The 18,075-nt window shown below is 44.1% G+C and overlaps 2 protein-coding genes across 2 annotated transcripts in view; one reads left to right on the top strand and one right to left on the bottom strand.

The window, feature by feature from the left end:
• Positions 1-317: 317 nt before the first annotated feature.
• On the bottom strand, positions 318-6,963 carry GID8 (GID complex subunit 8 homolog). Its single transcript, XM_075438842.1, has 5 exons — positions 6,875-6,963; positions 5,586-5,715; positions 4,220-4,416; positions 3,506-3,703; positions 318-3,176 (listed from the first exon to the last, which is right to left on the bottom strand). The coding sequence occupies exons 2-5, from the start codon at positions 5,701-5,703 to the stop codon at positions 3,003-3,005; spliced, it is 687 nt and encodes a 228-aa protein (XP_075294957.1). The 5' UTR covers positions 5,704-5,715; positions 6,875-6,963; the 3' UTR covers positions 318-3,002.
• Positions 6,964-13,105: 6,142 nt separating this feature from the next.
• The window catches only part of DIDO1 (death inducer-obliterator 1), a 55,916-nt gene continuing 50,946 nt past the window's right edge, over positions 13,106-18,075 (top strand). The window contains exon 1 of the mRNA XM_075438870.1: positions 13,106-13,239. The gene's annotated coding sequence lies outside the window, so the exon portion shown is untranslated. The remainder of the gene's footprint in view (positions 13,240-18,075) is intronic.

Below are 18,075 nucleotides of genomic sequence, written 5' to 3'. Positions count from 1 at the left end.
CAGCTCTTAGGGGGGCGAGAGGTTTGGGAGGAGAGAGATCTGTAGCCTAATCAAACACACGGGATACGCAGCCCTTCTGCAGAGGCATACAAGACAGGATATTTTACAATCCAACTTCTGCATGTCTATAGCATTAATGAAAAAAATCTTATTTGACTCCAACAAAGAAAAAGTTGGGGGAGGAATGAGTGTAGGGTGCCATGTTTAATTACCAGATTTGTCTGCCACCGCTGAGTTTGTAACAAAAACTTCTTACAAAAGTTATTTTCATATCGTTCTAAATTAAGTGGAACAAAGTATGTATTTTTACACTAAAGCAAACTGATCAAAGTGGCATTTAATATTATTTGTTAAAGTGGTTATCTAACAAAAACGGGTTAACAAAATCCCACTCATTAGTAGTCACCAAATAAGACATTTCTCATGCATATGACAAAAGTTCATTCGTGTACTGAGATCTGTTTACTGTGTACAGTATTTCCATAAATTATGTTTCACAGCCCCTACCATTCAAGAATATTTCAAACAGATTATATATTATATTTGTATATGCAAACTATTTTATATACACTAATATAAAGATCCTTAGAAGTACCATTATCACTACATTTATGCTTTCTCTAAAATGCATAGCTTTCGAATATTTTCTTGCAGTTACCAAAAACTTTACAGATTAAAGCTGCTTATCAATGTGGCATGTTCATAAAAACAAAGTGAAATAGTTCTCTACTAATTTTATATTAAACCCCTTAAAAAACATGTTTATTTTTTAATGGAAAAAAAAACCAAGCTAGTGAAAATTCAAGTAATCTATGCTCAATCTTTGCCCAAATATTGTACGAAATTAATGTAGCGTTCTAGAAGTACAGTGAACTTCTCAACCAGGACTGTAATACTGCATTTCTCATGGAGAAAAATGCTAGTCATGCTACAAAAACGCACCACTTTCCACTTCATCCGAGAGAAGCTTTAGATGAGATTTAACAACACAAGTGTCAGAACAGAGGAAAAGCTGATCAGTTACATATGAAGAAATTAGAGCTATTCCAGTTTTGTTTCTGCAGTTTGTTATTAAACAAAGTTACATTAACCATACAGTTTCTCACAAACTAAAAGTTATACATGGTCTTCAGACAACAACCGACTGGAAAAAGAAAAAAACAAACAAACAAACAAACAAAAAACCCAAAATAACCCACAACTGTTAAAAGTTTGATGTTAGAATAACCAGCCTGGGTGAAGGAAAGCTAGACCGCTGTAGTAGTTGGGGGGGGGGCTACTGATAGCTTGTTTGTTACGTATAAACTTTAAGACCTCCATACCACAAATGCCTCAAAGTGGAGAACAGAATGATCGGTAATAAATGGGAACAAATCATTTTGTTGTATCCATCATCCAGCTTAACCTCGGCGCTCTGCATCTCTAATAGCTGCTTCACAAACAACGATTTCCCCCCACAAAAAATAGCTACACAAGTAAACAGTGTTCACAGTAATGCAATCAGTAACAGGTTTTGTTAGTTTCCGTAAGTCAGGTGTATCTGCAAAGCTTTATACAGTTTAATGCGTAAGTATTCCAGTAAAATTAAGTGAAAACTAAGTTTCATTCTACAGGGTAATATCTACCATACAAGACTAGATTATGTACAGTATGGGACTGGTGTGACAGCTGCCAGTGTCTCATGATGTTAAGCTATTTCACCCATCAGCTCGGTCTTTGTTCAGCAAATCTGTGTTAACTTGATATCCAGACCTAAAAATCTAAAGATCGATTTGGCAAGATTAGTGCTTGCAACCACTGGATACATACCAGTGGACAGTGCTGCAAAACTGAGTCGACCAGAACATCCCATACCCAGAAGATTACAATTTACTGACTTGAAAGTCTGGACTCCACGTGTAAAACAGTAAAACTATAATCCTAACTGGAGTGAGGACAGTCAGAAAACAAATACAGATGAAGATGAACTGCATCTCTTCAGAAAGGTACGGAAGCAATCAGAAAACGGAAATTTCTGTTTTTAGACAGCCCTGCTCTGCTCAGCTCGAGGCATAAAAACAGCCCAAGTAGCTCTAAAACTACGATTCTTATTCCGCAAGCATAAAGGCAGACCCTGCACAAGATGACACATCAGAGGCTTCAACGAGCACCTCTCCCCCCCACTGAATTTTCTAACACAAGCGTGTCTTTTAGCTTACAAACATCCAGCAGCCTTCAAAGCCTCAGCAGAAGGACTGCAGTGTCTACAGCTGCAAATTTAATATAGGGGGGAAGGCCCCTGTTGACAAAAACCCTCAAACGCCTCGGGGGGCCGTTTTGGTCATTCGTGAAAATTAAGAAAAAACACAACTTATTTCCAACAATACTCCTCCTGAAAAGATGGGTCACTGATCCATTATGAACATAGCTCTCGCCATATAAAGCACCAAAAAGTCAGAAACATGGAAAAAAAAAAAAAAAGTCCTTAAATTATGATTTACAAGTTTGTACACTATTTCCTAAGCAAAAGGTTGACCTTACTGCAAAGTTTATAGATGAAAACTTGACCAGTTACTTTTAAGGGGAATGTATATCTGGCTATAACTTAAAGGTAGAAAATATTCACTGTTCTATATACACATTTCAAACAGGAGACAGTTAAACTTAACTGAATAGTTGCCAATATAACTCCGTATTAACTCACCGGCCACTAAACTAGGTATCAGTAGCCAATTAGAAAGCTTGAGTTTTGTATTTTTAAAAATGCTATTTTTCCTGTCCTGTTTAATTGTTTTTTTAAAAATGTATTATAGTGCATAGCCTAAGTCAGACTTTCAAAGAGATACAGCGCCTTTCAATGCAGTTTTTGCAGCATTTAAAAGGGACTTTTCTCCCTTCAAATTAGATGTTCATTGAAAAATCTGAATCGAGTGCTGTACTGTAGTAAAAATATTTCAGTCACAGACTGATATAAATGTATACTGTGCAGTACTAAGATTGTTTGATGTCCATCTGCACACATTTTACTTGGGTTCTTCAATCGTCCCCTTGCTGAGGTCTGTCATTTTGGGATATTTCACTTTCTTCTGGTCCAGCTCGTTCTGAGCCCACAGTAGTAGTTTCAGTAATTTTGCCAACTTGGGTGTTGATTCACGATTTTCATAGTCTAGAACAGCTTGATTAACCTCACTCCATACCTGGAAAAGAAATACTGGAGTTCAGTAATAGGTTTCCCGTGATTAACACCGCTAATGTCACACAGACATTGAAAAGATCACACCTAGCGTGCCATTTCCTCCGAACGCGGTCAGGACAAAGCTCCGTAGACTATGAGCCTGGAGATAACAATGAAGAGAGCCAAGTAGCTGAATACACTAACAATATTTTTTTGAATCTTGCTTAAGAAATACTTCTGTTCTTTTGCATACCACTACAGACATTTTTTCTAAACATTTCAAAAATATTTGGACATCATTTTCACCACATACGAATAAAAGACATCAATTTCCTTTCAAGAAAGGGCTACCTTCTGTCGCTGCATCATGTTAAGCAAGTCTCCAAATGGTGATTCTTCAGGATTATCAAAGGCAAGCAAAGCCAGCGTACGCTCCATTTCTGTCAGGCATTCCCTGCTCTCCTCGCCTTGCTCTGCTAATTGGGTCTGAGCAAATTCCAGAGCTGCTTCTGTCTCACGCTGCCGAATCAGTTCAATCAAATGCTGCTGCTACATACGAAAGACACAGCAATGTTAGCTAAACAAATTAACAACTCTTCAGGATTTCAAGACTGTAATCTTCAGACATTCGTGTGTAATTTGAGACAAACAGGAATCCATAATTTGACAGTTTGAGGTCAATTCTTCTCAATGTGCGAGACAAGGAGCAGCAGACTTGTCTACAAAATCTACTGAAAAAGGTCACCCGAGGCTTTGGGGTAACAGGCTTTGAAAAGCTGCATTACTAAAGAAACTACTAGAAATTCAGACTAACAGTAATCTGAAGTTGATAACTCACAGGCCACTGCTGCTGCTCTTAAATTTTCAACGTTACTGATTGTACATGATGGTTCCTACACCATGCCACAAAGTTTCCAGTTGCTACAAAATGATGCCAAGAACAAACACTTGAATCACATCCAGGTTCAGTCACAAACCTCCCAATATACTTGTAAGATCTGCACTACTTTTTCCAGTCACTCAGCAACCTCTCAGACAAAGATGAAGTTTGTCACCTGTCCTTACCTGCAAATGGAAGTAAAGATATCTGTTTGTATCTAACAATTCCGGATGGAGGCTGTTTATTAACGCAATGGCTTCTTGAATCTGTCCTTTCAATATCATTTCTCGAATTTTTATTCTTTCATCGAGAGTCTCCAGATCAACACTGGGTTCAATTCCAGACTCCATTCGAAATTTCTCTGCTGCTTCTTTAAAGCCCTCTGAAACAGAAACATTTTACCTATAAAATATATTTTATGACACACTAAAAAAAAAAAAAAACAGCTTAAATGAAAACATCTGAGTATTGCTTGTGGATTTGGGGAGTTTAAAGATTAAGTATGAACTTCTGAAAAATTCTTATCAGTTCAAACAGGCATTCATCCAACAGGCATCTAACTGTACATGCTTAATTCAGTCTTAACTCCAGTGCCTTCATTATCTATGGATGAATGCAATTGTAGTCCGATACCTCTTAACTTCAAAGCTGGTTTTCTACTTAAATAGAGCAGTGTACTTACTCCAAAATGGGATTTTCAAAATCACATTTTCAAAACTTGATTCTCCCTCCAGCCCCCAAAACCTGCTTACACAGGCCTATCAGTTTTACTGAGAACTAAAAATGACAATGAATTTTGCTTTCTTGCACTAACATTGTATTTTTGTTTTTACAGTTCTAACATTTCAAATCCTAAGTCATGCCTCCATACACACAAAAATAATTTACACCACTGAGATGCTCTTCCTTCATCCCAGAGGTTTCACCTACACACCAATGTAAACAGGGGTGTAGATCGGATATAAATGCCTCCGCCCCAGCACAGCTTACTGGGATGGCATGCATCGTAATTGCTAGGGACAATTTCCGAGGGTTCCTGATTGTTCCAAGTACAAAGTTAGGCTATACGCTGAAGAGGTTAACATTTTTGGTCTCCTACTGTTTTGATAACAGTGCCCTTTTACAGTTTATCTTTCTAGCCAGTTAAAACTTGCTTCTGACAGTTGTTCTGTGCAGCTTTCAGAGTGCTGTTTAGCCACTGCAACATACTTTGAACTCTGTTTTAACGGCACAAATAAAGGACATCGTACACAAGCAGGTCATGTTTGTTAACAATATTCCAGAAAATACTTTTTTTTTCTCTGTCTTTTAGCAGAAGAGCTAAGGTTAATAAACCGTGAGATAATTGCGGGGTCTCTGGATTGCAGTCAGTTTCCACGTAAGAGAACACAAGAGCAGTTGCACATCGCTAAGAGAAGCCAGCAGCAATGACTGAATCCTTAAAGCCCTAAATTTCACCCCATCTAGTAGCACAATCTACAAAAACTGTCTATCTTGATTAAATAAACGACATGCATTTAAGAGCCTGCCAGCATTACTACTCATTTTTACCTGTAACAAGGTAGTTCATGATAAGGCGGTTCATATCTGCTCTCTGGATATGCAAGTTATTAAGCTTTTCCATCCATTCATCTTTCGTGATTTCATCAGGTTTTTCTGCATAACTCATCCTGGACTCTCACTACAAGAAAAGAAAACCATCTCATTTAACGTGATTCAAGAAAAGGTAAGGTTAATGTGTGTAAGCACTGTGTTACTACCAGCTTCATACCCTTTTTTATGAAATCTTTTCAATTAATAGTCCAAAAGAGACTCTTTTACCTCGAACCACAATTTAACATTTTTCTCATCCTTGTTCCTGCACTCTTTCACATCTGCTGGCCACTCTCTAAAGCCGCTTTCATCAATCGTCAGAACAAAAAACTCAAATGCCATTTTCTTGTACTTACTCTTAAATCCACTCCAAATAAATCTTGTTCATAAGTTACACAAGACACACAGCACCACACTGTGAAACAAGCGAACCAAAGAGTTTGACAGACAGCTAGAAAAACTGTAACCAAACTAAAAGCCTACGGAAACAGTACGTGCTCTGAAGTTTTGTCCAAGACTTCGAGAGGACAGCTACACGCACTGTGTAGCCACAAAGCTCTACACGACACGCTGTCCAACGTACAACCAAACGACTGACACTCGCTGTCCCCAAACGTACTCCTGTCAACACCACTAAAATGTTATCTCCTAGTGTTTTTCTCGACTATATATATATTTATTTTCACTTTGGAAGCAAAGCGCTTTGCTAAAATTTGAGCCGGCATTTCATCATTTCTACCTTCAAATCACCATCACGGGGGGAGTGAAAGGGGGAGGAGAGGCGGCGACAACCACAGCAACAGGCACCGCCAGCCCTCTCCGACCGCGGCGAGCGGCAGCGCGCCTTCCCACCGCCGGCCCGCTCCAAGCAGGTTCTTCTGCCTCCAGACTACCGCCAGAGCCACACCGACCCCACAGAAGCCGGGCAGCGGGAGGCAGGACCAGCCCGGGGTCGAGCGCTCCCTGGCCCCGCATTCACTTCGCTCCCAACCACGCGGCGGGGTAACCGGGCTCCGGCCGCAACGGGCCGAGCCCCGCGGGGCCCCCGCCCGCCACCGGCCCGCCGAGCGCTGCCCCCGACCCGGCCCTCCCCGAGGCCCGGGCCAGCCCGGCCCCGCTCGCTGCAGGCCTAGGGCCTCCCCGCTGCCCGCAGCGGTCGACAGCGGGCCGCCCCGCCGGGCCAGGGGAAAGGCCCCGCCAGCCCCCGTCCCCCGAGAGAAGCGGCGGGTCCGCCGGCGCCATCTTACCGAGCGCGCGGCGCTGCCGGCTCCAACGCACGAACGCGGGCCCCTCCGCCGACTCCGCCAGGCCGCTGGCGCGCGGGTCTCGCGAGAACCGCCCTCTCGGCCAATCAGCGCCGGGAGAAGGGCGAGAACATGCAACCATAGAGTCTGCCCTCGGGACAGAGTGTCCGTGTAGGTGCACCCGCCCAGCGGGGCGCTGGTACCACCGAGACGTCCCGGGGCAGCTGGGATGGGGCGCGGGGGCGAGATGGGCGCTCCGCCGCCTCAGGCCCGTGGGCTGGCGGGCACCGGAGTCAGCGGGCCCGCCGCGCCGAGCAGGGCTGGGGGCCAGGTCTCGCCCCTTCCCTGCCTCCCCTCGGCCCCGCGTGGGGTCGGGGCCTGCGCAGACCCCGCCATGCCGCCTCCCTCAGCGGTGGGGCCTGCGCAGGCCCCGCCATTACACCTCGCTCAGCGGTGGGCACCACCTCTTCCAGGAGCCGCCGCGGCTGCTCTATGGCTCGCTCGGAGCCCTCCCGAGGTGCAGCGTGGACCTCCCTGGGAGAGGGATGCCGGCCCTTGCAGTAGCACCCCGAGCAGAAGCCGCGTCCCCGCTGCAGTGGGGCCTGCGCAGGCAAGGACTGGGGCCTGCAGCAGCAGCACCGTTGTTGTGGAGCCCTGCTCGGCGAGGGTTGGCTGTCAGAGCTCGGGCTGGGTCAGCCCTGCTAGCCTGCCAGGGCAACGGGAGAAGGGCCCAGAGCAGCCATTAACGTCCAGTTCCAGTAGTTCCCGCCGCTGTGAGTGGGCTGGGCTCTGAGCTGTCGTGGCTGATGGCTCTGATTTATCATCTCCCATTTATCATCTCTTGTCAAAATTTGTATTTGCTGCTGAGGAGAGTTAATAAATTCGCTGCGGCTAGACCCGGTGGGGTTTGTCAGTCGAAGCGCTCTGCGAAGCCAAGGCAACACCTCGATTTGTATGGTGAAATGGTGAGCGGGCTTGAGAGGTTCAGCTTTTACACATGAGGTGCTGCAAATGATGCTCATCAGAAAAATGTAATTTCACACAGACTGGGAATACAGATAGAATTACTCATTTTCATTCTCCTTTTGTAACTGCACCATAAAGTGCAGCCTCCAAAACTCCAATTGTCCCTACATTGAAACTGAAAAAATCTACAATTTAATCAGTAATTTATTATTTTAACTTTTTTTCCCCAAACAAACCCAAAAGTTTATAAACAATGCAGAATTTTGGACAAAGAACTTCAAATCCATAGCAATACCTGCTGCTAGTTGTTAGCCCTACAACAAAGAAAGCTACAGCATGGTAAGATTCCTATGGATTGGAGAGGGCTCTTCCTCAGGCTTTCATCTAAAAACTGGTCACCATTTATTTGCCTCTTTGGGAAACATCAACGCTCAGGCTCTAATTTCGGACTGGTAGGCTTGTGAACCTCTCCTGGGCTTAGCTGTCCTGTCCTGCCTGGCGCTTGTCAGCTCCTCCCTAGAAGGTGGAGTTTCTCAGGAGGCTTCCATAAAGAGGGAGCCAGGAGGAAGGTGTCCCTCTCTGGGAGGGTTTCCTGGCTTTTCTACAGAGGGAAACACACCTCAAGCAGAGAGGAGGAAACAGAGTGTAATTCGTACCACAATTGCTGTTTACAGGTAAAGCATAAATAGGTGCAATTGCTTTCTAATAACAGAATAACATATTAAATGAGTAAGCGAAAACAGGTGTGAGCTGCTGTTTGGCAGTGCGGTGTCTGAGTGGGGCTGGCGCCTGCTTTGTCACGGGTTGGGGTGTTCAACCGACTGCAGCAGAGATTTTCCCTTTACCCCTTTATTGTCTCTGGGCTAAAGAAAAGAAAAATGGGCTAAAAGCAGCTCCTCAGATTGGTTTTGCTTGTCATTAAAAATAGTTTTAGTTGGTTTTTTTAAATATTTTTAGGAGTGGGCATTTTTCTGACCATAATGTGAACAAAAAAGAAGTTTGTAATCTTTCTGTGCAGAATGTCATGGCCAGCTGCAGTCTCCTGGTTTTTTTTCATTTCGTTTGCTTTCCCTAGCTTTTTGATGTTTGTGATGACATCAAACCTTGTTAGAAACAGCTTTCATTTGAGAGAAGAGGTTTCACAACCACTTTAGTTGCAACAAACATGCTTTGAATGTTACTATTGAAGCATTTTCTTACTGCATCTGAAGACAAAATGACTTTCCAATGCATTAATTGTTTTATTTGGTTAAATAATACTGAGCAGTACTACTTGTAGTGACACATTTTTTGATGGCAGCATTAGCCCAATGTGATAAAATCCTAAGTGTATAAAAAACCCTATAAAACTGTTACTCCTTTATCTTGATACAGGCCTTTCTTTCCTACTAATGTTCTGGGTGCAATGAAAACTGCGTATTTGGGGGATTGAGCAGTATCTTGAGTAGTAAATGACACATATTTCATACTCTTTCCTGATAGAAATTTTCCTAGTCACCTTCTGTATTTCCCTCTTTTCAACTTGGATTTCACTGAATAAATGTTTAATCATCCTGTGTATAACATCTGCTGCTGTCTTTAGTGAAGAGAAACGCTTACGTTCCCTGTGCTTCATAGCCTGGAATACTCCAGGATTTGGAAATGTCAAACTTGCATGGCTTTTCTTTGTTAAACCTCACGAAATTAAGATGGGAGTATGAAGATACAAAGCTGTGCAGCAAGTCAGGGCAAAAGCTTCCTACATCACTCTGTCTCTTCCTAGCACTAAAGCCTGCCTTCAGTTAAAAACCCTCCCATTCTCCCCAAAGTTGGAACCAAACCTTTCTCTTATTACTCAGGGAAAACCTTGCAGGATATTTCTGTGACTCCAAAATTGGATTAAATTGGATTAAAATGCATAGAAACTTTGCTCTCAGGAAACTCTCCTGTGGCTTCAATGTGCCACAGTCCTTACAAGAATCTCACGGTAATGAGGGTAGTAATGACATACAAAGTTGGATTTTTGGGCAAGACTACAAAATTGATGTGAAAGGAAACTTATAACAACTGTAATTCAGCGCAGTTTATAGAATTTTTAGGATCTGATGTATCCTAATCTCAAAGAGATATTTTCATGACTGATATGTGGAGCTGAGTGAATCCCAAACCAAAATCACTAATTCGTGGGGAAGTCACAAAAATCCCTGCAAAAAAAGCATACTGGGGGAGGAGAGGAGTTTGCCTAGAATAGGGGTGGGAGGAATCTGTAAGTTTCTGGTAGCTGGTAGGGAAGGGGATCGCTTTGTGTGAATATGATTAACTCTCAGTAAAGCATTTCTCTGTGTTCATCTAGTCTTGTGAAAAATGAAGTTTCAAGAGCCTTGAAGAATCAAGGACCCAGAAGATACGCTACCTTGACACCTGATTTGTCTATTTTGAGTGATGTGCTGAACTCTGAGGACAGAGGCCCTTTTTCAAAAAAGGAAGGTAAAGCTGGAGCACAGACAACAGAAATGGGTCTCTTCTGACTTAAAAATCTTAAAATGATTAATTATGTAAAAAAAAAAAAAAAACCACACAACAACAATGCTAGAGATGGAGGAGGGAACTCATCCCTGCTCTTCTCCTGGGTTAAATCTGTCTCTAGTTTTTACCTGGCTGCTGAAATTGGCTCACCAGAACATTCGGTGAGGAGGAACTGGGAGAAGGGGTGAACATAATGTAAGTATTATATTTAAGGGCTTTTCATCTTCAAACACTGGGAAAGGTTGCTATCTTGGTGAAGGGAAAGGTGGGTGGGAGAGCAGAAGAGACACCCCAGATCTGGGGAGACCATCTCTGTGCAAAGCAAAGATGATGCCTTAGTGCCTATCACAAACAGTAGTTTTATGGGTCACACCTAAAGACTCTTGTGTGAGACACTACAAATGTAAGTAAGGCCAATTTGTGGACACCCAGAATTTGAAAAAAAAAGAATAATTAGGGAAACCCACAGGATAAACAAATAAGACTTATCAGCTGCAGAGAAAAGTCTCGGTCTACTGACTGCTTAATAGCGGAAAAGGTTTTGGAAAGCAGTGGAAAAAAGTTTTAAGGAGAGTAATGCTGAGGGATTTGTAGGTATCTCAGCACAAGCTTCTCCAGTCTTTAAGAACGGGAGATAGATAAGGTGCTTATTAGACTGTTTTAGAAGCTGATTGATAGTGATTAATCTCTGCTAGGACTTCCCAACAGTGTTTTCAGTTCAGACCAGTTAGAAACTAGCATCATGTACGAGTGGAGGCCTAAACTGAAACAAAGCTCACATTATACAGATCGTAGAAAAAGCTCCTGCTGCTTTCTGCCAGGACAATGCAGATTCAGACCAGTAACCCAGGAGTAAATTTCCAAAATTAAGGGAACGTAGGCTCTACTAGGAAAAGAATTAGGAAGGGAAAGGAAGGGAATGAGGTAGGGAAAGAACTGAGGTGCTGATGGTACCATTTAAGTGAAGGTGACACAGGTGTTTGGTCAGCAAAAGTAGGTACTCTGACTTGGGCTTTAACATGAAGATGCAGCCTTTTAGTGGGTTGAAAGTGTAATGTGCCTTAGGTGGTGTTCCCTGGGCGTGCGAAGTGAATCAGTATTGTATTAAGAAGCCTCATACCAAATGCATGTGAGAGGAATTTAATACCTGTTGCACTGCTGGATCCCCTGTTGCAGGCATCCGCTGTTCACTGTGGTGTGCAGTTCCTTGTTTTGCATGTTCCTTTTCCCTTGGTGTGCAATTCCTGGGTGTGAGCACTCCCTAGATGCTAAATTTCTCCATTAACAACATGTTGTTAGCTTTTCTCAGGGCATAAATCACAGTGCGGCTTGATCTACCAAATCATAAGGTATTTCCCCTCCACGTGCTTTTCATTTATTGTAGCTCTGTAGCTGCAGAACAAAAATTAAACTTCTGCTGGCATTTAATCATGGTGTTTTGTACTTTTGCACAGGAATCTGTTGGCGTTTTGTTACCTCTTGGTGTTCCTGTGTGAAGTAAGTATTAATAGTGTCCAGTTTTAAGGTGCAGGAAGAGGCTGGCTATGCTATCAGCCAAAAAGCTAATGGGAGCTTTTCCAACATTATCCTGAGCTTTTACCACCAGAATTCTCGTATATTGAATGTAGACTTCTGAAAGATGTAGCCAAATTACTTGATACAATCCTGTAGTTCTATAGAATTAATGCTAAGGATGTTTGTTTCCTCATGTTTTCATTCCTGAATCCGTCTTGGTAAACACTGCACCTGGAATGCAACTGGAATCAGTGTTACCAACCCATGAGGAAAACAGTGCAGAATCAGGGTCAATCAAAGAGCCACACCTCACACCTCCAAATGCCTGAATGCCTCTTTGGATGTCCGGGTCAGGAATGGCTGCGTGGCCTCCTGGGTCCTCCCGTGGATCTGGGGCCCCTCAGTGACTCCGAGCTGTGGGTGCTTCTGGCTGCCAGTACGACCAACGCTGACAGCAGGAATAAAACTCGTCAATGGGAGTTAACACTCTGTAACTTCATAGCAGCTTGGATCCTGGGGAGGTTTTGGAGTAGCCTAACTGTTTTACAGGGTGTTTACTGGGAAAGCTCTATGCGGTGGATGAGCTGATCCAACGCACGCTCCCCTTCCACAGCACGCTGTAACCTGGGCCTAGAGGAAAGCATCACTGCAGCCACTATTTGATTTTTCTGAAACAGAAGGAGTAGAATAGGAAAAACAAAGCAGAGCCCCGGTGGGATGAGGACAGGCGATGCGAGCAGTGGGTCTGCCACGCGAACCCTGTCACAAAGCCGTCCGTGTCCTGTGGCTGCCGTCGCAGCGAGCAGGGCGGCGTGAGGCACCGCTGCTGCGCGGAGTTGCTCTGGCGCTTGCACCCTCCCGAATCACGAGCAAAAACCGCAGCTCCTCTGAGGTAAGACCGACCCGGCCGAGGCAGCCCTGAGGTAACGGGGCCGGTCCGCCTCCCCTTCTCCCCGGTGGCCGCAGGACGGCTGCGTGAGGCGGCCTAGGGCCGGGGGGCACTCGAGGGACCGGGGGGGCCTCGGGGGACGGGGGTGGCTAGGTGGGCCGGGGGCTCTCGCTTCCTGCGGAGCGGCGCGGCCTGCCCGGCCACCGAGCGGAGACGCGCCCGTAACAGCGCGGGCCCCGCCCTTCCCGCCGGCGAGGGAGCGCGCGCCGCCCGCCGGAGGGGGGGGGGCGGAGCCAACGGTAGCCGAAGTCCGCCGAGAGCCGTGCGCAAAGCCCACCAGTCTAGGCTGCCATTGGCCGCCATGTTGGTCTCTATGGTAGCGGGGGAGGAGCGTCCCCGCCCAGCGCTCCGGAGCCGTTGCGAGGAGGAAATGGCGGCTCGGCTCGGCTGAGACCCGCGGTGGCGGCCAGATTCCCCCGACCCCTTCCCCGCGGTGAGTGAGGGAGACAGCCGGAGAAGCAGCGGGACGGGAGAAGAAAAGGGAGCGGGGCCGCCGCGGCGGCGGAGGGGGTCGCGGCAAAGGGGCGGCCGCCTCTTGCGGCCTGGACGCCTTCGGGCTCGACTAGAAAATGGAGGCAGGCGGGCGGGCGGGCGGTGCGGGGCCGGGCGGGACCCCGGCGGGGGGGCGCGGGGGGCGCGGCGCGGGCTGTTTTCAGGGGACCGTCGGTGCGGCTGCAGGGCGCGGGCACGCCGGAGGCCTGGCCCGGTTCCAGAGGAGGTCGGCGACTCGATGCGGGGGCCCCGGAGGACGCTCGGAGCCGCCGCCCCGTGAGCTCCTAACGTGGTTGGGCCGGAGCGGAGAGGACGGCCTTCCCCGGGCGGAGCGGGCTGGAAGGCGGGCTCCTCCATGTTGGGGGGGACAGGAGAGGACGGTCGTGCTCTGAGGCGATCGACGTCATAACCACGCTGACGCCGGCGAGCTGCTCCGTGACGTCACGACCGACTTTAACCGCCTTGCTCGTTGGGTTTCACCGTTGCCATAGTACCGGACGAGGGGCTCTCCGGTGGGCGACTGGGCCCGGGGGTAGCGGCATTCGGGAGCCCATCCGGGGCTGGGGGGGTCTCAGGGTCGGGACGCAAACTCCCCCTGCCCGGGGGGGACGGCTGTCTGTCCCGGCGGTGGAGATGGGCTCCTTATCGGTGAGTTACCCGAGGAAAGCTGGACTCTCTCATGGCCCCGTGGCTTTCTGGTGGGGGAGAGGCGGAGGGGTTGGATTGCTAGGCAGGAGTAACTGCTGGCTGGCTTTAAACGTTCAGTAAATTCCCTGTCAATAGCTGTTCCCCATCCCTTGCGCTCTGACATGCTGTCTCTTGGAGGTGATGGCAGTTTGGAGCCGCTGATTTGGCTTGCAGAAGCCATTCTTTGATGGTGACCAATTTTTTTTTTTTTCATGCAGTATTTTACAGTTTATACCTCCAAGTGATAGCTTGTTTTAGTAGTGGGTTAAGAAAATCTTACCGGTTTAGCTTATAATTTTTAACTGGGGAAAGAATGTTACAATCTTTTTTTAACATGTTACAAAATGTGCATGTGTTACACTCTCCCTGCTGTTTGTATGTTTAGTAATTCAAAACAGTGTAACATGCCTTTTTTCTTGCATGGGCTTTCATGTTTCCCGTCTAGGAACTTCAGGGAGACAAAAAACGCTGATGCCTTTTATTTAACTCAAAAGGATGTGTATAGCATTCATAATTTCCCTGTTTTTTTTTTTTTTTTCTGGATAATATGTTTGAGATTTTTTGCAGAAATAGCTCTTTTGAATACTTAATCATGACAGCCTTATTTGAGTAAATTCTTTGGCAGCTGATATTCAACTATATTTTGCTTTATTTTATGAGAACTTTTTCACTGTTTGCTTGTTTGTGTGTCTATTTTACGCAGTTTTCTTGTAAGGGGTAATTTGAATTGGTTTGTCTTCAAATGTCTCCTTGCTGCTTCTGCAAACAAAATTTACCAGCTTTTTAAGCAATTTAATTGCTGGTCAATGACAAATGATAATGTGTAGTTACTGTACAAGTGTAGCATACACTGTGTTAATTGTAATAGATATTTTGGGTTTTGCTCCACTTTTATGTATGCCAGCTGCTTGTTACCGCTCTTTGACATTTGGAACTTTCTATAGGAATAAATATAGAAGTATGCCCAAAATAACTGCTCAGTTAGGCTTTAAATTTTTTTTCCCTTGATGGTTCCAGAACCATATTGCGCGTAAAGGTTTTTTTAATGCACTTTGGAAGAATAAAGGCTCATGTTAGCCTTCATCCTATTTTGGGAATGTACAACTCCAGTGATTTGCAAATGGAATAATTGTTGATTTCAAGACTAGCATTTAAATAATAGGGGTTTTACAAAGTTTCTGTGTTTGTTTTTTTTTAAGGGATATTTTAGGTCATTTCTGTTGGTATGCAGATGAAGTTTTTGCTCTGCTGCAAATTTATGTACACTACAAAACACGGATTTTAAAACTGTTCATGTATAAAATAATACCTACAATTCTCACAGTGCTTCAGAGGGTGCTTTTCATCTCACTAAGAGATGTCTTTTGAGTTTATAAAAAACCAACAACAACCCTGAAACACCAAAACGCAATGCTAATAGAATTGTATGAGTCCAAAATAGTAAATAAAATTGAATAAATATCTTTCAAAGTCTAGTGGACTCATCAAAAGGCAGTGTTTATTCTACTTAATCCTGCTTTGCTACTGAGATTTTCTGGCAGTAGATTGTTATTTATTTCTGGTTAAAGGCAGTAATTGTCTTTATAGTTGTAACTTACGACTCTGTGATTCTAATTCTGTACAGCCTGAAACTTGAGCTAGAAATATTGAGTGGAGAGAGGAAGGGCAAGGATTATAGGGGTTAGGCTGAGAATTTGTAAAATTTAACTGGTAAAATGGAAGAAGAAGGGACTGTACTCAGTAAGAGTAAGGTTAGATGGTTTTTAGTTGACAGAAGCGGTAGTGTCTATCTGCACTAGTTTTATTCTCTGGTGCACTTTTTCTGCCTAGTGTCTCTTGTAGTGCTACAAGTAGTAGGACAGTGGTAGGAGATTTATCTAGTTTACAGAAGAACTGGTTGCTTTTGTTGTGTGCTGTCAAGCCTCTCCTCACTAGGAGAATGTCTAGTCAACTGTCAGTTAACGCTTTGAGGGTGGTGGGGTACTAGTAAGTTTTTGTCTACTACAGCTTCTGAAATAAGTGAATACTTCACAGTTATTAATGGTGGTAGTCTCAAGAGTATTGATAGACTTTGAGGTTAAGAAAAATCTTAAACTTCCAGTTAGAGAGTTAAGACACAAAGATTAAATGTGCATGATGTGTTTTCTCACAGTAAACCCTGATCAAAATTGGGAACTGAACTGTATTTACTGCATTTTTAGTAACATAATCAGTATGCTGTAATTACTGTCTTTCACTAAATTCTGAAGGAGAAACTCATTTCTGTTTTACTCCATTTAATGAAGCCTTTTTGATGGAATAAGAATGAAGAAAATGATAGTTGGTTTCAGATGTTTTATTTTATCTCACTTTTTACAAATGAAATAAGAGGAGAAAAATGTAAAAACACAGGATTTTTTTTTTCTTCAACAGCTGTGCTCATAGGGTCAGAAATTATAATCCTGCAGTTGTTTTGGGTCCCTTTCTGTACACACGGTTCGACTGACAACAATAACTAGACATGCCAGAGGATACAGATAGTTGAATTATAATGGAAAACTAACATTTTTTTACATCTAAAAATTTAGGATGTGCAACTAGTTTATGTACTGTTATAATGCCAGCTTGACAAAAAGCCCGTCCAGCTTTACTAGTTTGTGTAAAACTGTTTGAGAAGAGGGATTTTTAAGTACAGTGCAAGTATTCAAGCTGAAATTTGACAGTTGTAGAACTGTAATCTTGTATGTTTAAAAATAAGCAAGCTATGGGATGCTGAAGAGTTAAACTGTGAGGTTTTCAAACAGTCGTGATAAAGAACTAATTTCTTTACTACTTCAGCAGAGGAATGCCAGGTTGTGTGAATCGCCTTTCCAAAGCACGTTGTTTCCCGTGCAGCTGCTGAAAATGTATTTTCAGGGTTGTTGAAGAGGTCAAGTTCAGTAGCAGAATTTGAATGTTAGGCAAATAAGTAGTATGTATTTGTCAAATGTTTTCATTCAAGGTGATGGAAAAGGAATGGTGAAGATACTGTATATTGAGTAATACCCAATAAGAACCACGGTTTGTAATTGATATTTCTGTTGCCTAAACTTTGGACCGTGGCTTGTAAAGTTGGCTTGTGCTGGGGTCTTTACAAGGTTTCTTGTACACAGATGATCATGTTTGTTTAATCTAAACTTTTAACCACAGAAAACTGCTTTTTTATCTTAATCTGTATAAAAGGGAAAAAGAAAAAAAGCAGAGCTATCTACACTGCTTGTGATTCTGCTCAGAACTTTTCTTTACGAGCAAAATATTGTTTGCCATCATTTTTACTCATACTTTTCAGACGCTGAGAGCAGAAGTAAACCTGAGCAAAAAATTCAGTTTTATTTTGTTGTCTTTGGGTGAATTTTCGTTGTTAGGGCAGATACAGGATTATTTTAGAAGAATGTGAATGAAGGCTTCAGAAGGTATTGTAGGAGTAGTAAAAAAGCCAAATGTTAGTAAGCCAGTAGAGTGTATCTGCCTGTTCTTTTAAGCACCCATGAAGCTCTGGGCTAGAAAATATCAATGGCATATATATAATACTTTACTTTCCTCTTAAAATGAGTTAATGTTTCCTCAGAGGCAGAAAACACTAAACTGGATATGATTTTTATCAAACAAGATTACAGGCCTACAGTTTGGAGAATGTGCATAGTGTTAAGTTTTGACCTTTACTAAAGTCCCATCACTACAGTTGGCAGTTACAGTTCTGTCCCCAGCTCCTAACAGACAGAGCTGTGCTGGCGGAGACTCTAGCGTGTGCAGCAGTATCTGAAGAGTATTTTTGCTAATATAGCTTTTTTCATTCAAGGAATTTGAGTGAGCTTTCAAAGTCTTGCTTCCTCCTGAGATAAACTGCTTCCCTATTTGGAGGGGCCTGGACTGGTGTGCTGCTGGAGCTGTCTTGTTATGTGTGCAGCCACACTGATAAAACTCCGCTGCAGAGGCATGGTGCGTACCTGCCACCCCCCCCTGCAAACAGGACGACTCATACAGGTAAAAGTGCAGTTTCGCAGGTGTAATGACACCAGTATGAGGCTGATGGCTCTGATCAGGGACTGTCCCCCTCAATGTTCGTGACACT

Source organism: Opisthocomus hoazin, chromosome 18 (assembly GCF_030867145.1).
Source record: "Opisthocomus hoazin isolate bOpiHoa1 chromosome 18, bOpiHoa1.hap1, whole genome shotgun sequence".
NCBI classification, from domain to species: Eukaryota; Metazoa; Chordata; class Aves; order Opisthocomiformes; family Opisthocomidae; genus Opisthocomus; species Opisthocomus hoazin.
This window is presented reverse-complemented; position numbering and strand designations above follow the sequence as displayed.